Genomic DNA, 26,162 nt, shown 5'->3' with positions numbered 1-26,162 from the left:
TATCGTCTGCATCATATCACTCTCTTTCACTGCGGTCATCAGTTTTCTCTTCGATGGAGAGGCTCCTCACCAACCTACTTGGCTTTCTATTGATCAGCTTCTTGTTACGATATAGCTCTTATATTTTTTTTTCTCCCATCGATCATTCCTTCAGGCTTTGCATGTATAGACTGATGTGTGAGGAATATTGTTTTATATATTTTTTAGAGGAATATTTTGTTCCAGTAGCAGAATATATATAGGTGGATCTGTCAACTACTGTTATGCTACATGTGAGTTTAAAAAATATTCAAAAAAGATTCAACTTATAACAATTATATCTTTGATTAAACCACACAAATAAGTACTATACTTGTAGATATCATTGTTGTATAATTTTATCGATGTATTTTTAGTAAATATTTATATTCTTTTCATTCTAACAATAAGTTGCTCCCTAAAAAATAATAAGCTACTTATAAGCCAAACAAACCAAGCTATCTTTTTCGTTGGTTATATTAAACTATAACATATATTATCCAGCCAAGATTTCGAGCCATCTAAGAGTCTTGGTACTGTAGATACTGTAGCAGCAGGTCACACATATGTGTATGTATAGATATATAGATACATATATATATGTATACGTATATATATATATATGTATATGTACACATATATATATATATGTATACATATACGTATATTTACCCATATATAATTTTATTTTTGGGAAATTTCAAAAAATATCGAAAGAAATATTAGTTATATTGATAAATCGACTGAAATAATCTAAAATGCAAAGAAAAATATATAAAACTCAAAAAATATGAAACAAATTTTGTTAGTTTTGTATTATTGTTGTTTACATGCTGAAATTATGTGCATACATGAAAGTACTATTGTTTTTCCTATAATTAAGTGAATGTGTTAAATATTGATAAATTTATAAATAAATTTTGAGATATCATAAATTGATAAATCTAATTTTTTAGTCTTCTTTTATCATATGCTGTGTAAAAGAAAAAAACGCGACTTAAGCGCGCCGATCAGACTAGTTAAACGAGTCTGGCCCAAAGAGCCGAACTGGCTAGTTATCCAAACCTATGTGCGGGAATGGGTTCCGGTGTGGGCATTTGGTACCCAGTGGCAACCCTCTCTTCCGGTCCCGGACGAACAGATCAACCAGGCACCAACGCCTAATCTCGCGACAAGTAGAAATGGGCGAAGCCGGAAGCAGCTAGTAGCGCGAGACGAACGGAGCCCCGAATCCAAACCCTAGCACCAGGGGGAAGACAGTGCACGAACCCGGCGATCCCGACCCTCCAAAACCCTAGCCAGGCGGCCGCCGCGGCCGGATGTCGGACTTGGCGTCGATGGCGGCCGCCATCGAGGCGCGCTTCAGCAACCGCGACCTCATCGGCCGCGGCTCCTTTGGCGACGTCTACAAAGGGTACGGCGGATTCCCCACTCCTGTGCCCAAATTTTTCTTTCCCGCTTTTTATGTCACGCGGATGTATGAGCTGATGTGTGGTGGCGATGGCGGCCGCCCGTCGATTGAGCCTTTAGTTTCACTTCTGGTCGAGCGGCATTGGGGATTCTTAGCGTTGGGGCTCGAGGTGGGGGCTGGGTCCAGCGGGAAATTGGGCTTTGGGCATTGGGAATTAGCTGGCCGAGTGGCCAGTTGAGTGGCGTTTGTGATGTTAACCACCTGCTTGTTCGTGTTAGTTTGGTGGCATTGGTAGTTTATCGGGATCTGGGGAGAAGGATGCGATTTGGGTGCTTAGTGAGGGATTCGGAGAAACAGGAAGTGCTAACTGGGTTGATTTAGTGGCTAACCGAGATGAGCTTACACAGCATCTATGATAATTTATGTCTTTTAGTTGAGAGTGGTACTATTTTGGATGGGCGGCAGTGCCTTAAGAAATGCTGGCGGCGGGGTTGTACCTAGTGGCTAATCGCCCATTGGGTGGGCTAGGTAGCAGCTTAGGTGCTGGGCGGGAGCTTGGCATCTAGCACCTAGGTGCCGTCTAGGCGGGCTACACGACTGACTTTTGAAACAGTGGATGCCAAGTTACCTGACTTATGTTCTTTATCTTGATTGGCTGTCTTTAATCTCGTGTACAATGCCATTCTTGTGAGTAAATATACTTGCCATCTTGATTGAAGCTCAAATTATTTTGTCCATGTAGAAGATGTGCACTTAGTATTGTGCCTATTAGCGAGAAGCTCTTCATTGGAGGAGATCTTAATGGCCATGTAGGTATATGTAATGTAGGGTTTGAGGGGGTGCATGGGGGGCTTTGGGTTTGGTGATACAAAACCAAGAGGGTGAGGATGTCTTGAACCTTTCTGTGGCCTACGATCTGATAATAGCTAACAACTTCTTTAGAAAGAGACAATCCCATTTAGTGACCTTTAGTAGTGGCCACCACTCTAGCCAGATTGATTTTGTCTTTGCCAGAAGAGAGGATAGACAACACCTTAGATTGTAAGGTGGTACCTGGAGAGTGTGTTGTCCCTCAACATAAGCTTGTGGTGGCTGACTTTCACTTTCGTATACATGTTCGACGGGACAAGGGCATCAAAATCGCAAGAACGAAGTGGTGGAAGCATAAAGGAGAGGCGGCACAAAATTTTAAGGAGAGAGTTATTAATGAGGGCCCTTGGATGGAAGGAGATAATGCAAACGACATGTGGGTGAAGATGTAACTTGCATTAGGAAGGTGGCTTTGGAGGTGTTTGGGGTGACCAAAGGAAGCAGGTGCGAAGCTAAAAACACTTGGTGGTGGAATGAGGATGTTCAGAAGGCTATCAAGGAGAAGAAAGAATGTTTTAGACGCTTACACCTTGACAAGAGTGCGGACAACATAAAGAAGTACAAAGTGGCAAAGAAGACCCGCAAAGCGAGCTGTGAGCAAAGCAAGGGGTCAGGCTTATGAGGACCTTTATCAGTGGTTGGGCACAAAGGGAGGAGAAAAAGGACATCTATAAGATGTCTACGATTCGTGAAAGGAAGACAAGGTATGCCAACCAAGTCAAATGCATCAAGGATGGGTCTGGTTGACTTCAGGTGAGATGATGAGATGGCAAGAGTACTTCGGCGAACTGTTCAACGGGGAGAACGGGAGAATCTTTTGATGATACTAACAGACGATAAGCACGAAGGATTCATGAGGCAGAGGTCAAGAAAGCTTTAAAAAGGATGAAAGGAGGCAACGTGATAGGCCCTGACATATCCCCATTGAGGTGTGGAGATGTTTTGGAGACAGCTTTTGGCATCCTCTGTGGCAAGATGGTGTCACAAAAGCTGAAAGGTAAGTTCTATAGGATGACCATTCAACCCGTGATGTTGTATGACGTTGAATGTTGGCCAACTAAAAGATGATATGTCCAATAGTTAAGTGTAGTAGAGATGCATATGTTGCGATGGATTTGTGGCCATACAAGAAAGGACCGGATCCAAAATAATGATATACGTGATAGGATAGAGGTAGCACTAATTGAAGAAAAACTTGTCTAGCATTGGTTGAGATGGTTTGGACGTATTCAACAGGTGCCTCTAGGGCCACTAGTGCATAGTGAGATACTGAGACGCGCTGATAATGTGAACAGAGGTAGGGAGTCGATCAAACCTAACATGGGATGCGTTGTAAAGAGACTTTAAGGAATGAAATATTCTCAAAGAACTATCCACGGATAGAAGCGTGTGGAAGTTAGCGATCCACCTGCCAGAATTATAACTTATGCATTAGTCTTCTTGTACCGTTATTACTTTATTTTTACTATTACTAGTATCTTTATTATCATTATTGTTTTCTCATCATCTTTTTAGTTAGATCTTATGGGTTTCATCTCTAGCCTATCCTAACTTGCTTGGGACAAAGACTGTTGTTGTTGTTGTAGAAGATGTTCACTTATATGGGGGTGGGGGGACTGCTTCATAATTTGTTAGTAACTGAGCACTCAGGCAACTTTTGTATGTTGTTTTTCATGTAGTTCAAGTGTTCCCTTTGGACTAGAAAATAATCAATATGTGAAATGAAAATCTTGTTGTCTACTTGTTTCATTCCTCAACAGTCAACATGCCTTTTCTGTTACTTCACATATAATTCACATACAAGTTGTCATGCTATTTGCATGAAGAATGACATAATATGTTAATATTGGCCTTATTTCTGGATTCACTTTATAATCTATTGAATATTTTCTCACATATCTGTAGGCATTTGCCTCGCTTATATTTTGCCCATGAGTTGTACTTCTAATCTCTCTTTCCTCATTTATGATGAATTTCAATGCTTACTTAACATCCTTTTGTGTTACTTATTTATAGGTTTGACAAGGAACTGAATAAGGAGGTTGCAATAAAAGTTATTGATCTGGAAGAAGCGTGAGTCCCTAACATGAATTTTACTTTGTTCTCAACATAATAATAATTAGGTTTTAGTTTTGACCTGTTGTTCCACCTGTTGCCAATTGCATTATTTCCTGCTATTTACAACCATGATATTCATTTGTTTTACTATCGAAGAGAAAGATAGTGTACTGAATACTGATGGTATTATGTTTCTTAAATTGTATTTTGCACAATTCTGTTAAATGGGAAAGGTCCACTTATTGTGAAATTGGATCCGTTTGTCTAGCCTTATGACTGTATGCAGTTACTCATTACATTTCCTCGAATTAATGTCGTAAGCTGTCATATAGCGACATCATTACTCTGTTTTCTTGTAAAGTAACTCCTTATCATGAAGAATGTAAATCTGTTTATCTAATGTAGAAAGATCTATTAAGCAGGGTGACCTTACTCACATTGATAACTAATTTTCCTAGGGAAAGAATATTAACTATTTGTCACATCTGTTTCTCCTTTTAGATTCTGGGTCTTCTGATTTTCTTTTCTTTCCCGTAAATTTTTTATCCAAGTTACTAATACTTATTTTCAACCAATTCCATGCAGTGAGGATGACATTGAAGACATTCAAAAGGTCGTACTTGTCACCTTGCACACTATATTGGATGCTAGATTGTCATGGGATCAGCTTAGCATGCATTTGATGTGGAAAGTTCTTTACCTAAAAGATTTATTTCCTGTTGCAGGAGATATCTGTTTTGTCACAATGCCGGTGCCCATATATAACTGACTATTATGGCTCGTATCTTCATCAGACAAAACTATGGATAGTAATGGAATACATGGCTGGTGGTTCTGTTGCTGACCTTGTATGTTCTATTCTATCTCAATTGACACAGCAGTGTACTATGTAGATAGAAGTGAAGTTAGTGTGTCATTCTATTGTCAAGCATCATTACAAATTACTTTGTTGATGTTTCGATGTTGCTCTGACTTCCATTTCTATTTGTAGCTCCAAGCTGGCCCTCCCCTGGATGAAATGTCTATCGCATGCATTCTGAGGGACTTATTACATGCAATCGAATATCTGCATTCTGAAGGAAAGATTCACCGTGATATTAAAGGTCGTTATTACTTTGCTCCCTTTACCTTTTCTTATCTGGATGTTTCTTGCAAATATCCACTACAGTTTGGAAAAAAGACAACCAGATAGCCATTGGACTCTCCAATCAGCATCAATCTGCTAAGGATATAATTTGGAATTGGTCTTCCATTAAGCCGCATTTACATTATGGTAGTAACGTATAATTTTTGCGTATTGAGGATATAATTTGGAATTGGTCTTCCATTAGGCCGCATTTACATTATGGTAGTAACGTATAATTTTTGCATACTGACTTCAACACAGGTATACAATCTCATGTTGCATAGCGTATTAGATATATCTTTCTAGTTAGTCTTGGTAATCAGTTGCTAGTTAATTTGTGAGCTAATCTTCATTGTCTTAGATGTAAAGTTAGCTAGTTGGAGAGAAGACTCAGTTAAGCGCAGCAAGTGCAGAGACAAAGATGCTGTGTAGTATACCTTCAATAACTGGTTCATAATTGTTAGAGCAGTTTGTATAATAACCTTTCTATTCTCCTGGGGCAGGAGACTATCTGATAGGGATGGTGCTCCTCTGTTCTGTAAGAACCAATAGTCTAATAGCACTTGTCCATTTGCACATTGTCCTTCTGGTAAAAACATGCTTCCATGAGAAAGATCAATGATATCTTGTTAGCGGTCACTTGGTATTCCTCTTGCACTTCAAATATTGTTCTGGAAACTTATCCACTCCACCTGAACTACCTTAATCAGGTGTTGCAGGTAGGATGTGTCTCAAGAGGAGAACAGCCCCTCCCATCCCACCCAGTCAAGTTAGTTGACGCTGAGTTTATTATTTATGTGAAGTCCTTGGTTGTACAAAAAGTTCAAACTTATTTGTTATTAAATTCAAATTTGGTTGAGTTAAGAGGCTGAAGGGTGGCTGAAGGATTCTTTTTGCTGTCGGAGTAGCATGAGGTTGAAGTCTTAGAGGTGCCAGTAGATGTGGAGGGAGAGCAAAACCCTCACAAAACCACCATATTCACAAATCCGAGGGATATTTGTTTGGTGCTAGACAGTTCGTAATGCCCTTCCACTAGTACAGTGTTGTGGATGCTTATGGTCAAACAATACCTCAAAAGTTCTGTGTGAAAAGACTAGGGACAGGTAACATGTAATTTGTATGGGTTGCCAATTAAAACCATTCACTCAGCAAACATTTAAGGATTGATCACATTTGATTCTTTGGGATGTAAAACCGATTACAAAAATATGAATGATTGTCCTCTTGTGCAAGGACTAATTAATCCGGATATGTCGTTGTCAGTGCATTCTTTTCCTTTCTTGTTTGTAATACCAAATATGGTGCACATTCTAACGCACAACATTGTTTGATGTTTTGCAGCTGCAAATATCCTCCTGACCGAAAGCGGAGATGTGAAGGTATAATTTTTTTTAGGACTTGTGCCTTTGTTAATTCTTAGTTTATAATACATATTCTAATGTTACTATTTGTATTCTATAGGTTGCAGATTTTGGCGTTTCGGCACAGCTGACTAAAACAATGTCTAGGAGAAAGGTACCATCTTAACCATTTTCCCTTAATTTCAGGTTGTCAATGTTTCTGCATATGCATCAGGAACCTATTGAAACCCTCCTCAAGTGCAGCTCTAATTGACTGTTTTTGATGAGTGATTCTACTCATTAATGGAATCCTTGGTCTCTTGGAGTAAAAGTAGAATAGAATCAATCCCCCTTACCCCGCAAAAAAGAAAGAAAGAATCAATCCTCTTGTTGTTTATCATAGGTAAACTCACCTAATTAGCTGTTGTTTTCACTGTAAACTGTCTGTCTCTATTGATATAAAAACTTGCTGACCGGCAGTTTTGCGATGGATCAACCAGTAAAGCCCTGGTTTTCAATGAAACTTGGTATATTGAATGATTTTCTTACACGTTGTTTTCCTTTTCTGAATGCTATTGAAATATTACGTCTACCTACAAGTTTGTTGAATAATCGAATCATTGTCAACCATTCATAATCTGGCTCGTCATGAAGAATGCCCAAATATGTGGTTCCCAACCAAAAAGAGACCTGTTTATGATTGCTGCCTATTCTGGCTTTTACAACTTCACTGTGTCATGGAACCAAGTGTATGGCCTGAGGGTGTATATGGTTCAAGGTAATGGCGTAGTTGTTGCTCTTTGTTTTGCATCTACAATCACAAATAATTATTTACTATTTTGGAACATAAGTAGGAAAATGCTGCCATGCAGTCATGCTACCATCTGGTCAGTGGTAGAGCTCTAGTGGGGGTGATGTGGCATTCATTATTGTTCTGGGTAGTAAGGGTTAATCAGCCTTGAGTATGCTTGGGAATCTTGTTGAATCAGGTTTTTCAGGTGAGAAGGTGAGTGCAGGGAAGGGAGAGGAGTGGATGATTCTTGGAAAAACTCAAGAACCAAAGTGTCTGAAGTTAGATTTGTAGTTCTTTTTGTAGGGTTCAAAGTTTGGTTTGTACAATCATGCACTTGTTTGTATCAATTTAGTGTGCACTAGATGGAAGTCCCTTGTCAATGTTAAATATTCTATCATCTTAGCATTTAGCTTGACGACAAGCCTGCTTCCATCTGTTGGAGTTTCGACATATTTTTGTGGCAATTTTACATATATTAACTTAGAGTAATCCCTTGTACCACTGCTATTGACTTTTGACTTTTTCAGACATTCGTTGGAACTCCCTTTTGGATGGCACCTGAGGTTATTCAGAATTCTGATGGGTACAACGAGAAGGTACTTGTGCATTTGTTAAACAATTTTCTTTTTATTAAGCTTTGTTAGATAAGTTTGTGTCTCAATGCAGGCGGATATCTGGTCTTTAGGTATAACTGCTATAGAGATGGCAAAAGGTGAACCCCCTTTGGCAGATATTCATCCCATGAGAGTTCTTTTCATGATACCTCGTGAAAATCCACCTCAGGTCATTTGATTAACTTTCAACAACTGTTATCAAGTGTATTGCAATTTACTTACCCAAAGTGCTATGCATTTCTATGCAAGAAGATAAATGATATTGTTAATATGCAGCTTGATGAGCATTTCTCTAAACCCATGAAAGAGTTTGTGTCACTGTGTTTAAGGAAGAATCCAGCAGAGGTAAAATTCTTATTCTGAGTTTCTTCCTGTACCAAGAATCACTTCCTCTGCACTTGAATGAAGTAGAAGTTGGAGATCCGTAAAATAGATTTGTCGAGAATTATTTACACTATGCCTTTTCATTGAACATATGCAGCATCACTAGTTTTGTGTGGGTCATAATGTTACTCTTTAAAATTTCTCATTGTACTTTGCAGCAGCTCTAGTTTTGTGCGGGTCATTAATTTGGGAGTCCCACCTTGTAACCCACTATGAATCTGACATTTTATGAAGGTCTTCAGTTCTTACTAAATTTAATCATAATGTTGCGGAGAAGGGGGAACTGAATCAAATCTGAGAGTTCTTATAGAGGAGCAGGAAATAGACCAATTTTTTATTGGGATATTTAGGGCCTGTTTGGTACCACTCCCAGTGACCAATTCACGAAAGAATCCTGCGAATCGATGCCAAACAGCTCATTTCCGACGGGCTCCACGCGCATATCGGAGGGAAGCAATTCACGTTTTTATGAAGGGCGGGTGAATCAGCTGAAAACATGCTTCCCCCGGGAATCCAACTAACTCCTTTCATACCTGCACCTCTAGTTGAGTGATATTTACCTGCAAATGCCATTGATATAAAAAACGACTCACCCGGCTCCCCTCTCACCCCGCAGCCCCCCAGCCGCACCTCCTCCCGTCCATCTCTTGCTCACTCTCTTCTCCTCCCCAAAATGGCGAGCTAGGGTTACCTGTCACCTATGGCCACCGCTCTCCACCCCCAGATCCGCACCGGACCGTCGGTCTCCTCCTTTAGCGCCACCCCTGGATGCCAGTCTTCGCCCCCAGTGCCACCCATGCCGACCGGTCTCCGCCCCCACCTCCCCTGACCGCTATATGTGAAGGCTAGCGCCCTCAACTCTGGGACCTGACACCGAAAAGGAAGGCCGGCGCTGCCCATGTATGTGAAGGCCAGCACCGCTCGTTTTCTGGAATCCCAAAGCCATCATGTGCAGATCCACTGGTCAGGCAGCCATCCGTCCAGATCTGCCCATGTGTGCTCAGATGCTAAGATGATAATTTTGCCCATGCGCAGTTCTGACATCGTTTATACGTGATTAGCACTTTTAGATGATCGCTCTAGTACTCTAAGCTAGTTCAACTCCTCAAATATAGTTCCTGTGCAGTACAATTTTTAACATGAGCGAGGTGATATTGTTGGCAATGTTCATCCCATAGTTCAGGATTTCATGTTTTGTTCGTTTGGCAGTTCAGTTAGTTTTTTCATGTGATTTTGCTAGATGTAGACGATATCTGTGGGTGATAGTTCTTCATTGCTGCTCAATGATTCGGTCAGATCTGGATGGCATGTGTAGGTGCCAGTTGGTCATGGGTTGCTAGTTGATTTCGTAATGTGAAATTGATGTATACCATGAACATGACCATCTAGAAAATGAGAAGCGTTCTGAGTTTTCGAATGCATGAACAGCCTATTCTGATTTTTCTGGAATTTTAAGCTCCAAATGTTGAATGTAAGAGTTCTCGCATGATTGAACCCATACGCATGGTACTAGTACATCATCTACCATTCCAAACTCACTATACAAGATGCTTTTGGAAGAATGCAATCTGGTTAACTCATTACTAGATATTTATTATGCAATCTGGTTTTCAGATTTTATTGTTCAAAAAGTATTTAAAACAAAACCGATATATAACAATCATAACAAGATGTTGAGCTATCCAATAGACAAGCAAAAGATGATTGTGACGGCAACCATGTGTCTCCGTAACTTCATTCGTGAGAATCATGCACTTGATAGACATTTCCGCAGGTGTGACAAGGATCCAGATTATGTGCCCATGATATCTCAAGATGTACAAGTCAGCACAAACAGACAGGGGTACAATAGTCAATTCAGAGCACCATCCTCTCTTTTAACAATTAGAGTCCAGTCAGCTAGCCAAACGATTTCACAACTGAATCTAATTCATCAAAAAATATTTCCAGAGAGAATCATGATCTGAATCAGGAGAATCTGAATTCGGAGCCCTGCCAAACAGGCCCTTAGTTGCTACATTGTAAATTTTGTTCCAAATTTTGCATTTATTTATGCCTATTTAGTTGCTATAATGTAAATTTTGGACAAAATTTTCCGGTTGCAAGTCTATGGCTCTCTTATATGGAAATTCTTAACATGCTAATTTCATGTCTAGGCTGGAAAGACATTGAAATTCTATAATATCTCGTTTTTTCTTATGCTTCCTTCGTCACTTTATTACAGAGGCCTAGTGCTAAGGAGCTTCTTAAGCATCGTTTTATAAGAAATGCCAGAAAAACTCCAAAGCTTCTGGAGAGAATAAGGTTTGTGGTATACTTTCTTAACCAAAGTTGAGTAAATGGCAGCATTTGTTTAACTGATAATTTAAGCATATCAATATCCCTCATTCATTTCATGTGTCTCTATTGCTGGTATTGGTAGAGAGAAGCCAAAATTTGCTGTAAAAGACACCATGGATGCCACACAAAATGGCCGAACACATATTGAAGAAGATGATGTCGGTACATGTACTATCAAGGTTGATATGGCAAAGGATGCAGCTCGGACTTCGAGGTAGATTTAATAATACAGTAATTAAGCTTTGCTTCTGTCTTCCCACACCTGATTTTCCCCCTATTGTAGTCAAGGAACAGTCAGGGAAGCTGTTGGCTGGGATTTCCCTGATAGATCAGAGGGCACAGGAACTGTTCGAGTTGGATCAAGGCCACCTCAAATTACCTCCACCAAGGATGGTAGATTCGATATGCTTCATAGTCCAAATACACCAGCTAGTACAGCTGATCCAGAAAATCAGTGGAGGACATCATGGACTGGATCTGAAGAATCACTCTCATCAAGCTTGTCTCAGAGAGATGCACAGAGTGAACGTGGGAGGCTAGAAAGTTCTACAGAAGATGTAAGATTTTCATCTATGTCATATAACTTGTTCAATGGTTAATGGTTTTAGTAACGATCAATTCTTTGCCAGAATGATCAATCGGTAAGTGGGCTGGGAACGGTTGTATTGCGCTCTCCAAGAGCATCTCAGTTGCACTCAGCAGCTACCAACCACAGTTCTAAGGTAACATAAGATCTCGTTTAGACTTCCCTACTTTCCCTTCAAAACAAGAAGCGGATATAAGTAAGAAGCAGCATCTGATACATCTTACTTATTAGCCTCCCAGCGGATTCTCCTTGTATGAAGATATGTCTTCCAGTGGGACAGTTGTTCGGAGTCAAAGTGAAGAACCAGAAACTCCAAGATCTTCAAGGTCAAGGTTGGGGATCCAAGATAAGACATCAAGTGCTTCACTTGAGGATAGTGCTATTAACCTTGCAGAGGTGAGGCACATGCACATTTTGTTTGCCAATGTTCTGCTTGTGGTTAATGGTCAACACATGGTTATTAATGTAGTTGAGCTATACATGCAGGCAAAGGCTGCTCTGCAGGCTGGGTTTAGAAAGGGAAATGCTCGAGAAAGACCTGTTATCAACAGGCATGAAAATGAATCACATGAGCATAGATTTTCTGGAGTAAATAGTCAAGAGGTCCAAAGGTATTCGAAGTATAATTTTTTCTGTGTTTTCACTTCGTATTTAGAAAAATTCTGCTCCATTATTTAAGCTTAACAGAAGTATGTTCTTTACCCTAGTGAGAATTTTGACATGCAAAAAGGTCGCAAATCACGGCAGTTACCTGATGGGCAACCAGCTCCTCGAGCTTCTAGTTCTGTAGCTTCACCTGCAATCTCATCGTTGATAATCCCTTCTCTGAAAGAGGTAATAGTAAAATTGGCATGCCCCTTGTTTCTATTATATTTCTTTGTTACATTAAACTCTACTAATTGCACATTTCTATCTTTAAATTTTTCACAACTACTTAATTCGAACTCGTAGTTTAGTTGAGCATTCGCTACGACAAGTCTATCTCGATCTTTGCATCCTTCCAGACATGTCTTCCAGATTTGGACATTCTTGCTATCGTGCTGCAGGCTACTGGTGACAAGTTTGAACGACCTGCTGTTCATGCATTCCTTGATTCCTTGATGGATATAGAACATGAGTTACCTGGATCATGCGAGGTACTGATTGGCAGATTGATACACCGTCTAGGAAGGTGCGGCCATCGCTATGCTCTCTCGCTCTGTTTCTCTCGTGCACACAACCTTTTGCATTTTCTCAGCTCATAGTGGCTCATGATACCTCCCATGCAGCTCAAAGGATTCCTCGTTGCAAGGTCTTCAGGATACAGCAGTTTCAATTTTCACAAAGAAACCTGAACTTTCCTTGGAACCAGCAAGCAACAAGACATTAGCTAATACGCAGCCATTGGCTGCTCCTACCGTAAGCCCGTTGGCGAGGTTCCTTCTTACAAGGTTGGTCCACAGTAACAGTTTTTTTCACCTTGCTAAGCATGTACCCATAACAAGAAATTAGCTAATTCACCACAATTGTTGTAGGTGGCAAAACCAAGTTTCGCAAGATCTTAACTCCGTTTGATCCAGCCAATACAAAAAAGGAAGAGAGATTCCATTTTTGATTCAGTGTATAATTAATTTTTGAGTGTACATAACGCTATCGTTAGATATCTCTTTTTTGCTAGATGATCTCAGCGGCTTATGCTGCCATATGTTATTTCATTTTTTCTGTTAATCGTGAATAACACATTTCCTCCTCATTTTGTAATGTAACTCACTGCAACAACAGCATGTATAACATCTCAAGAACATTGTCAACGTACCAAATATTATCAGTTATCAGTTTTGTTAACCTTTTGAGGCTTGTATTACACCTTCCGGTCATAAATACATGTTTAGGATAAGATATGATTTTCAATGTATAATTTTGATAACTATTTTCAATTAAATATGTTTATAAAATCTATTAAATTTGTGATATTATGAAAACATTTTTAAAGACATTTACACGTGTTTTTAAGGTTTCTAAATTAAATGTTTTGAAAGCTATTGTTAGTTAACGTTGTGAAAGTTCGATTGAGATTTTTTTTAAAATAATATGTATTTATGATCGGAAGAACATTTAATTGGGTGTGTAGTAAAGGGTGAAAAATATGAACATACGTGAAAGTAGAGACAAAGCGTGCCGTTTGCACTTGCAACTCTTGTTGAAACTTGAACGATTGCATTTGTGACAGATTGTATATTCCACGGACTGGTGAAGACTTGCAACTCCGTGCGTAGGAAAGTGTAATCGCCAAGGTAAAAACTTGCGTTCTGCTAAACAATTATGCCTGTGATTCTATCACGACTATGCATTATGATATTAGTAGACGGGCAGAGTCAAATTGTTGTACCGTACGGTCCAGTTGCTCAATGTTTTTTGAAACAATATATTTGTTTATAGTACAATATATTTAACTGTTTGTTTTATCATTTATATGCCTCTTAAATTTCAGTACCGATGGCAAGTTTTCCCGTTAGATTTGAAACTATTTCCATAACCATTGAAGAAGGGATTAAGTTCATCCATAACTATTGAAGAGGGGTGGGTTCGGGCCCCAAAAGGAAGCTGACTTGTGAGAGTGAGACAGACGACTGGACGCCGTGTTGACGACACGACATCCTTCACTCCTGCGGGTCCCCTTCGGCCCTTCCCCTCCTCGTAATCCACCGGTAAATCTCTGTCCCCAACTGTTAATCCGGCCGGGGCCCACCCGCAGCCTCACCGGGAAAATAGCCGTTGCACACCGGGCGCGTGCACCCACCCTCTCTTAAGCCTTGCCCACTTTGGCACAGTGTTCGAATCTCCCGACCGTTGGAGACTCCGCCGCCCCAACGTTCTTCTCCTCCCACTCTCCCAGCCGCCCGATCCGACACCTTCTTCTTCCCCGCTCCCCATCCCTTCCCAACTCAAGACCACCGCGTCGTCACACACACACAGAGGGAGAGAGAGAGAGAGAGAGAGAGTCGGAACCCTAGCGTGATCCCTCGAGCCCTAGGTTTAGGATTTCGCATTGACCTATGGCGTCGGACACGGTGGCGGCGGCGGCGGCGGTGGCGATGGGGATCGACGAGGCGTACGAGTTCTCTGCGCCCAGGTTCTTCGATTTCATCAACGAGGAGACGGAGGGGGCCGTCCGTGCCGCCGAGGGCTGGTTCGAGGCCGGCTGCAGCCACGCCCCATCACGTACGTACCGTCGCGCCGCCGCGGCTTTCCACGTCGATCGCCCTCCCTGCCAATTCTTCCGCCTCGCTTCAGCCCGGATTTCCCTGCCAATTTTTTTTTCTGAGTTTTTCCTGTTCCGGCGTGCAGCGTTCAACCCGAGGATCAAGGAGTCGAGGGCGGAGGTCAAGGTCGCCGTCCTCTGCGACTTAGCCGACGCCGCCGAGGAGCCGGCGCCAGAGGTAATGGAATCGAAGGGGATTACCCAGATTCGGCCCTGGTTTGGCTATTTCTTCCCGTTCTTCTCATCCGTCGATTTTTGCGTTTGCAATTATGCAGGAGGAAGCCGTGGAGGGGGTAGCAGGAGGCGTCGCCGACCACGCCGCGGATGTTGATGGGTAAGCGCCGGATATTTCCCTTTCTGAATTCATCTGCGATTCGTCATGGTGGCAAGTTAATCACTCTCCTTACTCGTTCCCCTGTTCTTGTATGTGCTCAGGAGTGCTCAGGAGAAGAAAGACGCCTCGTTCGGATTTGTATGTGACTGCTTCCTGATTCCCTGGTGCTCTCCACGCAGTTCAGTTGTAGTTCTCTAGTTTCTTATTGGTGCTCACATCATTACATTCTGGAATTCAGGTCTCTGAAGCGAATGCTGGGGTAACTTGTGCCGATGCTGGGAGCCAGCAGCAGGAGGAAAGGTAACCTCTTTGGACTGGAATTTGTGTCTCACATTCATTTTGTGTTCCGTGGTTGGCATTGAACGAGTTGTGCCCTGCATGTTTTGGCCAGTGCGGCATGTCATGAAGCAATGTCGGAATCGCCGCCGGCTGATGCAATATCGGAGTCGCGGCCCGCCGAAGACGAGAAAAAGGAATCGCCCAAGTCTTTAGAGTTCCTCCCGTGCAGAGATCCGGCTACAAAATGTGGGTTGCTACTTGCTAGTTATGTTATTTGATCACTGCGCGGTGGGGAATTGTGGTTTCTTAATTCTGTCTTTGACACTGCCATGGCTTTAGCATCGTATGGTGGTTCGACCAGCACGCCTAAGATGCAGAGGCCTCCTCCTCCTATCAAAGCTGCCCCTGCGATTTCGACCTGTGCTAGATCTATAACGAGGAATGAGGCGCGCACTCCGAAGACGCAGGCGAACGTGTCCAAAGTAGGTCCTATGGTTGGCTCGATGAGCGTCAAGAGGAGTGTCATCAAGTAAGAGTCAAGCTCACCGGTACATATTGTACAATCCTTTAGAGACTATTTCCGTTGTCTGAGTTGTTCGCTTTCAGGGGCGCTGGAAAGGCAGCTTCTGCTGCTACTGAAATTGCACAGGAAAACCAGGCCGTGAAGAGGCAGAAGCTTGATGATGGAAGGACTCGACAGGTAAGGGAATGAGGATTGAACAAGGAACTTATAAATTGATGTCATTGTGATCTAAGAAATTTTGTGTTGCTGGTGTGCTCAGATACTGGACGTCAAGACGAGGGTCCTACAGCACAAGGGAAGAGGTGGTTTAGCTGGAAGCACTGAGTTGACACAGTCTTCCATGAGGAGGGCCCATGGTGACGCGCACTCTGTGAAGGTAACTGCAAAATTCTACTCCCAGCTCTAATGGGAGACTTTGATTTTTTAAGTTTCGTGAGGATTGGGGACAGATGAAAAGCAATATGATATTTATAGGAGTCTTGTGGTGTTGTTCAGGAAGTGACCTCATATGTTTCGGCTGCGGAATTGGTTAAGAAATTCGAGTCAGGGACTAGAGACTCTTACAACAGATCACTTTCACATGTTAGTATTCATTTCACCATTTCAATTGTACATTAGTTTCTCACACGTTGCGTGGTTCCATATCTAGACTGATATGTCTCTGTTGATTACCAACGAAGTTTCTTACACATTAACATTCGAATTTTTAGCTAAGAAGAAAGAACTATACATATGATTGCTAATCTTAGTTTCGTTCCTTGGTGTAGTTCAATTTGTTTGTGTTTTTCTTATTGTATCTGCAAGAATTCTCTTTTTAGCAACGAGTTCGATCAAATTAAATACATTTACTACAACTGAGATACTGGATCAGGAAACAGTATTGGGATATTAAGTGGATTGGCATCCATATTGCTTATGTGTAATGCAGGAGGATGCAGCAGCGAGCAGGCCTAAGCTTATGTTAACAAGGCCAAAGGAACCTGAGCTTCAGACCGCCAGCAGAGTCCGAGCAGTCAGAGTGAAGAGCTCTGCAGAGCTAGAGGAAGAGATGTTGGCCAAGATCCCCAAGTTCAGGGCACGGCCATTTAACAAAAAGGTGAGAATTTGTTTTGCATCTAAAAGAATGTTGACTTAACGCTTGCTGAATTCTGAGGAGATAAAGCATAACTAGGTGCTGTTTTCTGCTTTCAGATTGCTGAAGCTCCTGCATTCCCTCCGCTTCCACGGAAAAGTCTACAGATTCCCAAATTCAATGTGTGTTTGCTATCGTCATGACAAATTCACAAGTGACAATCATTGTTTTAGTTGATTAATCAATTATACCTTTCAACGACTACAGGAGTTCCATCTTAAAACAATGGAGAGAGCAACTCGACACGCGGACACTTGCTCAGAAGCTTCTTCTGTGGTCACTATCCGGGTAACTTTACTTACCTCACTGCCAAATTAGGCTGTCAATTATTATTATTACTCAAAGTTGAATGCTTCAATCTTGCAGAATCAGAGTAAACCATTGAAATTGACAGAACCAAAACCACCACAGCTTCACACAGAATTGCGAGCTCGGCCACCAAAGTTTGTCTTTGCCACCTATCACATCCTATTACATCTGTGGTGAACAATAGCCATTTTAGAGATCTGTGAGATTTTTTTAATGCTCGGTTCTAACATCATCTTTCAACAGCGTGAAAAGTTCTCAAGAGCTGGAATTGGAGGAACTGGAGAAGGCCCCCAAGTTCAAGGCCAAGCCACTGAACAAAAAGGTACTATCACTTGTCTTAGAAAAGTGTATAGATTTGATTAGATTATGATTTGGAGCTTCAGTCTGAGCTTCATTTCATGCAGATTCTTGAGAGCAAGGGAGATGTTGGTGTGTTTGCTCATCCAAAGCCTCAGGTGACAGCTCCCAAAGAGTTCCATTTTTCAACCGATGATCGCCTGGGCCCTCCTTCAGTTACTGATTTATTTGACAAGGTTGTTATCGAAAGTCATATCGTGATATGTGTGGATGTGCTGTATTCGAACCATTTTTTCTATCTCTTAATGCAATGACGTGCAGTTCTCCCTTAACTAATGAACTGTTTTTTTTATTGGCAAGACCATTTTCACACCTTAAAGTTCTTGTTTTGCAGCTTTCTATTTACTCCGAATCTTCTTCACACACCGACAGGAAGGGTGTGCCCAGACTCACAATACCAAACCCTTTCAATCTACATACAGAGGTTGGTGAAATGTTAATTTCTGAGCACTAATACCATTAATCACCATATTTGCTCCAACAAAATAATACCGTATCTCTTAATGCAGGAAAGAGGTCATGAAAAAGAGAGGCAGCGAGCTGTACAGCTCTTACAGAAGCAGATGGAGGAGGAAAAAGCCAGGGTTCACAAAGCTAACCCGTACCCATACACCACTGACTATCCAGTGGTACGTGAAAATTTACTCTGTACTTTTTTCAGTTGCAGTCATCTCTTCACTAATCCTGTCTAACAATCCCTGTTCAGGTGCCGCCAAAGCCTGAACCGAAGCCTTGTACGAGACCAGAAGGCTTTCAACTAGAGAGTTTGGTGAGGCATGAACTAGAGCAGCAAAAGCTGATGGAAGAACGGGAGAGAATGGAGAGGGAAGAGGCCCAGAGGAGAATCGTCAAAGCACAACCTATACTGAAAGAGTGAGTAGCGCATGCAGTCATTTGTCCTAAGAATTCTTCCTTTTTCGTGGGCAAGATACACAAAAGCCTCTATAATCTTGTTGCAGGGATCCTATTCCTCTGCCAGAGAAGGAGCGGAAGCCTCTGACTGAAGTCCAGCAATTTGCGTTGCACATTGATGAGAGGGCGGTTCAAAGATCAGAATTTGATAACATGGTCAGTAAGCTTCCCCTGTACTTTCTTTTTGTTACACGCTGGAGCATGCTATCTTGGTTGACACCTATTAAAGATACATACTAGTTAGTATGAGGTTTTACAGAACACTATGTTGTAAAAACAACTTTTGCACATAACAATGTTTACTTAATTTTTTGTGTAATGCGCAGGTAAAAGAGAAAGAGAAGACTTACAAAAGGCTGAGAGAGGAGAACGAATTCGCCCAAAAGGTACACATATCTTCCATGCTCCTTCAAATGTTTCACTAGCTGCCTGCATTCGTTTGCCTCCTTTGCTGATTGACCGACACAATCTCTGTCTGAAGATTGAGGAAGAGAAGGCGCTGAAGCAGCTGAGGAGGACCATGGTGCCACAGGCGCGGCCTCTCCCAAAGTTCGACAGACCCTTCCGTCCACAGAAGTGAGCAAAAAGACAACCAAAATTTGTCATCTCCAATGTTCAACCTCCTAAACTTGATCTCATAGTCTCACGAATGCTGTTTCACAGATCAACGAAGCAAGTGACCAAGCCCAAGTCGCCTCAGCTTCAGGTGGATGAGAGAGGGGCAAGAAGGCACGCTTTCATCAGATGATCTCCAGCTCTACCCGTTGTATCTGTACACTGATTGTTCATTTTTTTTCCTTCCTTGAACGGCAAGATAGGAAATGATCTTACCGTTGATTGCCGCATTACTATGATTCTTTCTCTGACCATAACTGTAATCTCTTGTCAGTCAACACAGCTGACAATTGTTTGTAGGGAGGGCCAAACAGGACCGGCGTAGCCGTTATTGTGTGTAGATTACTAGATTGTGTGTGTTGTGTATTATGATCTCGATGATGACGCTTATCCTTTCGTTGATACCTTGTGTTGCTTTTTGGTCTCATTACTGCACGGTTCCACTGAAATGCTTGTATCTTGGAGTGGCAAACAATTGTTTTAGCATTTTCTGGCCTGTGGAAGAGATACTAGTAGAAATACTGCAAGTGTGCTAACAATTGTTTTGGCTGCAAGAACGCATTTGCTAAAACTAGTAGAAGTAACCTGCTAGTTCTAGCTATAAATGAGTTCTTGAAGTTCACTGATTATTGAGAAAAAAAGGCGAGATCGCTCATTTTTTAGTGGGTCTAAATTGAACATGTAGGCAATTCAGTACCTACTAACAAAATTTACACTATGTTCTGTTAGTAAAGACTGATTGTTCTTCAGCGGTACAAAGATTTTAAATGAAGTATGTACAAAAGAGGGTGGTGAAAGTACCTGTTGAATGGTGCTCAAGAATTCTTGGAGCAAGACTCATCTCTTACGGTATACATGGTTGATGCAACATTTCTACAATTTCGAGGATTTCCACAAGCCCGTCCGAGTTGAAGGGCTAGGACTCGGTTGTTCGAGAGGACATACTCTACTTATGGTTTAGGGTACAAGCAGATGAGGCAGCATCTTTTCTTTCTCTTATTTCATCCTACCTGATGGATTAATCGTTCAAAAAAATATCACCTTGAACAGTTGGTGGATCGATGGATACCTAGCTCTAGATGTGACTACACATAGGGTGATTAGATGAGTTATCTTATTTTTATTTTAGATTAAAATAGAGATTTTAACTGCTTTATTTTAATCAAACTCGATTGGTAAGTATAAATCACATGACATGCCTCTATTCCTCCTGCCTATTCATTTAAGAGGGAAGAGTTCAAGAAGTACATGATTAACAGTTCAAGATGCAAAGAAAACTATAAAGAAACAAAGCTCCATGCCTTTAAAAATCAGATAGCTCGATGCTGGCTAGTTCAGCGGACGATAGAGCTAGGGTTGCAATGCGCGAAATGGTTAGGGGTCAAGCAAAAAACCAATTGAGGAAGATGTCAACCGTCAGAACTATAGGGAACCAGAAAATCTCCTATCCACTCCATCTGCCAAATATTGATTTCTTCCTTTACTCTTATCGCCACCTTTAAGCAATCTTCTTCGCAACCTTCAAAAACACATGGGAGAGTTAGACATGCTTAAATAGCTAGCGCTCTCCTTTGTCTAAAATAGAAACATATGGGAGAGAGAAAGAGATGGACTTTAGCTATATACATACGTGCATTTTCGCGTGAAAAATCGTGCGAGTTATGACTTAGGACAAGTGCATATGTGTAAATATGGCATCATGCAATAATATATGGTAATAATCATTCAGATTAATGCCATTTTGATGAGATTGAAATTGCCAATTTTAATCTGTTATAAACTGTGTCAAATACTATTCTTTGATGGGCTGTTACTACTGCATGTCATGGCTATTTAGAACCAGAAGACATCCTAATTGGGTGACATGTTTTTTCCATCTTCTCATTTTTCTCATTCCTCTTCTCTCCATGAGAGACTGTTATGTTGCCAATCCTTGCTCTTCTTTTGGTGTGCACTGAGTAGAAGAGCGGGATCTCCGAAACTGGTGCTGCATAGAGACCTATACAGGGCGGCAATTAGGTTGTTGGGCAGCGCTCGGTGCAACCGCTCGATGGCTACGACTTCTACTTGTGTCCTCAACTTCGACTGTACTCGACGACGACTACTCCCTTGACGTTGACTAAGTTCGAGGAGCTACTTCTGCTACATCAAACAGATCACACTTGTGGAAACTCGTATTCATCAACCTAACAAGTAAATTATACGCGCAACTATCTTGAGAAATAGCTTTTTTATTTGATGTACATAATAGATTTGCTAGTTATAGTGTTCGCATTTAGATTTTCACGTGTAGTTTTAAGAACTTGTTCAATTCTCTGCAGGTAGCGTGCGTACGCACTTTTTTTTCTTTCAAAGAACTTGACCAGGTTGGATAGGCCAATTACAAATCCAGAATAGACCTTAACTTGTTCTCATTCTATATTTTTTTTCTTTCTTACTTCGAATCGAAGCAGAAACTTAACGTCTTCTTTCAGATGGCATGAACAACCACTTCTTGCCTATATAGAAATAAAACTGCTTTTCCAAGCTAATGCTTAAGAGTTGAGTCCGAACAGGTAATTCCTGACTGCAAACCTAACTACTAATCACCTATCTTTATTTATTTTTCGCACCAAATGATTGTTGAAATGTATTTCATGTACGACTTTGTTTGCTATCCAGTTGATTAGCACTACTTGTTCTTTACGACCGTAACATTTGACTTTGTTTTGTGATAAAAAAAAAGATAGATCTATAATGTACATGTGCTTTATGTGCACAGTCTTTTAGTTATAAACGTTTTTCAAAAGCAGTATGCTTTTAGCCTTTTAGGTAAAATATATCACTTTAGATCTACTCTTTACGTTTTTTTCTTAGAAAAAGTTTTTTTTTCTGAATAAAATGTTTTGGCCCGAGCCCCTAATTTCTCAACCAGCCAACCTTCATCTGATGCCATACCGTACGTTAGAATAAACAATGCAACAATATTATTGGCAAAGGCTGAATTGAATCAATAAATTTGCAAAAAGGTTTGCAGACTATTGTAGGAACATCGAATTTTAGGTAAAAAGTTATTCAAACTATCTCCAGCCACTAGGTAAAAAAAGTAAAATTTTTAGGGAAACACGTACTAAAAATTTCTTACAGACGCACACCATGATGCGCTAGTATGTGCACCACTGTTCATTTATTTTACTATGACCTATGAGCAAGCACAGTCCTTTTCGTGACAAGAGAAAAACTAAACTGGTCGACAACTTGTAATTGCACCTCCACTGTACGAATTTGTGAACGGTGGCGACAAGTCAATTTTTTTTATCTATATCACGACAGAATTAAGCTCAATTGCCACTGTGGGGAGACAAAGTAACTCAAAGTCTAATGGTTGAGGTATTTATATGAAACTCCAGATTTCAGATGCCAAATTTGACACTACTTATTTCTGAAACAGGTCCATCCTAATCATGCTTTTCCCGGGAGATCCTCCTGAGGGCTTGTTTGGAAACAAAGGGGTGAAAACCCAGGGAAGAAAAGCCCCCAAAGAGATTTGAGTGGCATATGGAATGCCCTGATGAACCAGGGGAGACAATCCCTAGGTATGATACCGTTTGGAAATAAAAGGGATAAAAATCCCTGTTGCTTCAAAAATATTCAAAAAAATTAGAAAAAATGGGAAAAAAATGAAAAATTCATAGACCCTAGAAAACATTGTCCAATCGAACGAGAAAACAAAAACAAATTCATAATCGTTAGAAGTAGTTCATAATCGTTCGATGTGGTGCTCGGATATGATACCATCATCATCATGCATGCTCAACATCTGCTCGAATATCTCATGTATCAAGTTCACAACATGCTACTATAGTACAACACGGAACCAACCAAATGTTTAAAGATCTCAAGTCAGGTCTTGGACTACACCAGCATTCATATATTGTATAACAATCCAAGACCTTGGTGCAAACAAGATGTTGTGGATGTCAATCATGCTGTCATCTAGAATAGATCTTGAAGGTCAAGCATATCAGCAAGAACACCTGCTACGGTGGTATCGTTACCAGCTCCTGCACACTAAATCATCAGAGGGGCGCTCTCGTAACATCAACTATATATCTCCACCTTGTCACAAGACGAAATGGATCCGTAAATTCCCAAATATCGAATAACCAAATATAGGTTACATATGGATGAACAGAACAATAAGCAGATGTTTTTAAGACTACTTGGTCACACTTCATAGAAGATAGTAAAAAACTAACTCTTGACTTGAGCAAATATATTGGTCATCCTTTCACAGTTTTATCCTGATTAGTTATACATTATCGAAGACTAAGTTTGGTGTAATGATATTGTCTGAATTGAACATTTTTCAATTATTCCAAGAATATGATATGTTTTACATTGTCAAGATGTCTACAACTCTATATCCTACTTCATCTATACATATTAAAAACAACTAATGGGAATCAAGGCACTGCAGCAGCAGCAGGAACACTAATCAGAAATCTTGCTTTCTTGCACTAGTTGGACACTGATAAAAAAAAAAAGTTCTTCATCCTCTTCTTCCTCATGAACTGCCTAACTTGCTCTTCCCAAGAACCCATTAGCTAGTATATGGATATCATATTGTTAATTATCATATCGGGCTATACATCATATAACAAATAATAGAATATAGACTAAAAATTATACCCACACTATATTACTCAAGCATTCAGGGCAAGTACAATACATATTGAAGTAAAATGACAAGAACGTAACAAAAGTTCGAAATGCTAACAGAACATTAGCACTTGTAAAAATTATATACCACAATGTATCATGTTCTTAACATCTCGAAACATCGACCAGCATGTAAAGGAAAAACCATACATGCTAAAGAGACTACATGTTATGCATCTGTAGTGGGGGCTGGGGACTCTAGAAAAAACCAATTTGACTTGCACTGGCAGGATGCTTAACAATAATTTGGTCCTTCTGTGTTAACAACATAGCTAAAAGACACTACAACATTTGATATCATCAGCAGTGTAACTACAAATAAACTACATAATCCCAATGAATCATTTTTGAAGCAAGAAGCCCGATGAATTCGAGCAAATAAACTATCTCCAACACCACACCATTTGAGGTACATAAGAGGATTTGACTCCATACCTTCAGTTAGAGAGAGAAAGAAGAAGCACGTCAGTTTTCCCCTTAGCCGCAACCCCCAGCGACCTTCCTTGAGTCACCTTCCTCCTCCTCCTCCTCCCTGTTGCTAAGATCTGAGATGAGGCGTTGAACCCTAACACCTCTCACCGCATGAGATGAAACTTAGGTGGAGGAGGGAGGAAGAAGATTGGATTTTCACCTTCTCGAGATGTCGTCGTTGGAGTGATGAGAGGGACAGTCACAGAGGCAGAGGCAGAGGGTGTTGTGAAGGGGGAGGGGCAGGCTGAGGGCGTCGCGAAGGCTGTCACGAAGGTGGAGGGGCAGGTGGAGGCCATCCTGGAGGTGGAGGTGCACACGGAGGTGGAGGTGGAGGAGCACGTGGAGGCGGAGGCCGTCGCGGCCAAGGCGATGTCGCGAGCGAGGCCAAGGCGGCATTGCGAGCTAGAGACGTGGAATCATGCCCGACCTCATGAGGCATGAATAATTCTCACGCGGGAACGATGGGGGATTTAGGTTGTCAAACCCCAGGTAGTGGGATTCCAAAGGCCGCCGACATCTTGCCCTTGCTTGACTGTCTTGGACTCGCACTCTGCCATCTCATCGCAGCTGTCGATTTATCGGCAACCATAAGCAAGCAAGTTGATCATAGACGCCCATTACCAGAACACAGTCAGTCAGCCCGTCAGCTAGTCAGAGCTGCATAAGACCCAAAACGTTCAGTTGGGAGCTTTTGTTTTGTTGAACCAGTGACCTGACTGGTTTGATCTTCAGTCTAACTTTTTGTACTACATGGAGGACCATTCCCACCACGCGACCAAACATCAGTTTCTCATCCTTCTTCAGCAAAATTGAAGGTTACGGAACTCAGGATCGATATGGTAGACCAAGCAACGAACACATGAACAAAACTTTGGGGCAATTTTCTGGTTTGTATTCTCTACTGTGTTACAAAATATGGAGAAGATTACTTTGTATATATAAAACAAACAAGGCAACTAGCCTAACCCGTGGAACCCTGGGTAGTGGGCTTCCAAAGGCACACGGAGGCCGTCACGGCCAATGCGACGTTGCGAGCGAGGCCAAGGTGGCATCATGAGCTAGCGACGAGGAATCGTACCTAACTTCCCGAGGCGTGGATAATTCTCACGCGAAAACGAGGGGGTTTTAGGCTGTAGAACCCCGGATAGTGGGCTTCCAAAGGCCACTGATATCTTGCCTATGGAAGCTTTTCGCGTGGCTCTCTGCCCTTGGAAAAGACCGGAATTCCCATATGAATTGAGTCTTCTAAACAGAAAGAGAAGTGAGAAAAAACCAATACTTTTCTCCTCATTCGCTCTCTTATATTCAGTACCTACTTGACATAGTCCATGTCTCAATGACTCAATCTACCGCTCTCCCCCTATCTTAGGTAGAGATCTAGATGGAGTAAGGTGGGGGCGGGTGGTCTCCACCCGCCCCCACTTGTATGTCCCTCGCCCTGCTCTATCTTGCCCCGACTTAAGATCGGGTGATTTTTTTGCCCCGCCCCGCCTCGTGAAGCTCCGACTTTGACCCGACCTGCCCTAATTAAAATCGTTAAAAACTCTATATCAAGTTTAATTATAAGGTAATAGCTACCGTAACATACAAATAAATAAATAAATACATTTAAAATTCACGAGATATAACCTAACATAACAATAGTTATACATATATATATATATATATATATTAATTTACTAAAATTTTAATTAAAAATAATAATTTTTTAATAAACTCGTAAAACATGTATATAATATATACTCAGA

At 41.2% G+C, this 26,162-nt stretch overlaps 2 protein-coding genes across 3 annotated transcripts; both read left to right on the top strand.

The window, feature by feature from the left end:
* Positions 1-1,073: 1,073 nt before the first annotated feature.
* LOC133890458 (uncharacterized) lies at positions 1,074-13,369 on the top strand. The gene is made up of 20 exons (XM_062330833.1): positions 1,074-1,432; positions 4,316-4,372; positions 4,943-4,970; positions 5,083-5,205; positions 5,349-5,460; positions 6,825-6,862; positions 6,945-6,998; positions 8,144-8,212; positions 8,283-8,399; positions 8,507-8,575; positions 10,839-10,918; positions 11,037-11,168; positions 11,238-11,511; positions 11,584-11,676; positions 11,772-11,936; positions 12,027-12,151; positions 12,248-12,374; positions 12,587-12,711; positions 12,809-12,970; positions 13,055-13,369. The coding sequence occupies exons 1-20, from the start codon at positions 1,338-1,340 to the stop codon at positions 13,092-13,094; spliced, it is 2,085 nt and encodes a 694-aa protein (XP_062186817.1). The 5' UTR covers positions 1,074-1,337; the 3' UTR covers positions 13,095-13,369.
* An 874-nt stretch (positions 13,370-14,243) lies between these two features.
* LOC133890456 (protein TPX2-like) lies at positions 14,244-19,763 on the top strand. Of its 2 annotated transcripts, XM_062330831.1 has the most exons (23): positions 14,244-14,741; positions 14,868-14,959; positions 15,057-15,115; positions 15,217-15,253; positions 15,354-15,415; positions 15,507-15,640; positions 15,734-15,923; positions 16,001-16,094; positions 16,177-16,293; positions 16,413-16,499; positions 16,846-17,013; positions 17,109-17,171; positions 17,257-17,337; positions 17,416-17,492; positions 17,602-17,680; positions 17,763-17,891; positions 18,050-18,139; positions 18,225-18,344; positions 18,422-18,588; positions 18,675-18,783; positions 18,954-19,013; positions 19,109-19,203; positions 19,291-19,763. In XM_062330831.1, exons 1-23 carry the CDS (start codon positions 14,576-14,578, stop codon positions 19,373-19,375), a joined length of 2,361 nt encoding a protein of 786 aa, XP_062186815.1. In that variant the 5' UTR covers positions 14,244-14,575; the 3' UTR covers positions 19,376-19,763. The 2 variants fall into 2 exon arrangements, with proteins under 2 accessions (XP_062186815.1, XP_062186816.1); XM_062330832.1 differs by lacking the exon at positions 16,413-16,499.
* Positions 19,764-26,162: the final 6,399 nt, after the last annotated feature.

The sequence above is a fragment of the Phragmites australis genome, chromosome 14 (genome assembly GCF_958298935.1).
Source record: "Phragmites australis chromosome 14, lpPhrAust1.1, whole genome shotgun sequence".
Classification (NCBI taxonomy): Eukaryota; Viridiplantae; Streptophyta; class Magnoliopsida; order Poales; family Poaceae; genus Phragmites; species Phragmites australis.
Note: the sequence above shows the minus strand (reverse complement) of the source record. Positions and strands in the feature narration are given on the sequence as shown.

Coding starts and splice junctions, on each gene's coding strand:
- LOC133890456 (XM_062330831.1), top strand. CDS start 14,576: ATGGCGTCGGACACGGTGGCGGCGGCGGCGGCGGTGGCGATGGGGATC. Junction 15,254..15,353: donor AAGACGCCTCGTTCGGATTT/GTATGTGACTGC, acceptor TCTGGAATTCAG/GTCTCTGAAGCGAATGCTGG. Junction 16,095..16,176: donor ATGATGGAAGGACTCGACAG/GTAAGGGAATGA, acceptor TGGTGTGCTCAG/ATACTGGACGTCAAGACGAG.
- LOC133890458 (XM_062330833.1), top strand. CDS start 1,338: ATGTCGGACTTGGCGTCGATGGCGGCCGCCATCGAGGCGCGCTTCAGC. Junction 8,213..8,282: donor CTGATGGGTACAACGAGAAG/GTACTTGTGCAT, acceptor GTCTCAATGCAG/GCGGATATCTGGTCTTTAGG. Junction 11,677..11,771: donor CTACCAACCACAGTTCTAAG/GTAACATAAGAT, acceptor CTTACTTATTAG/CCTCCCAGCGGATTCTCCTT.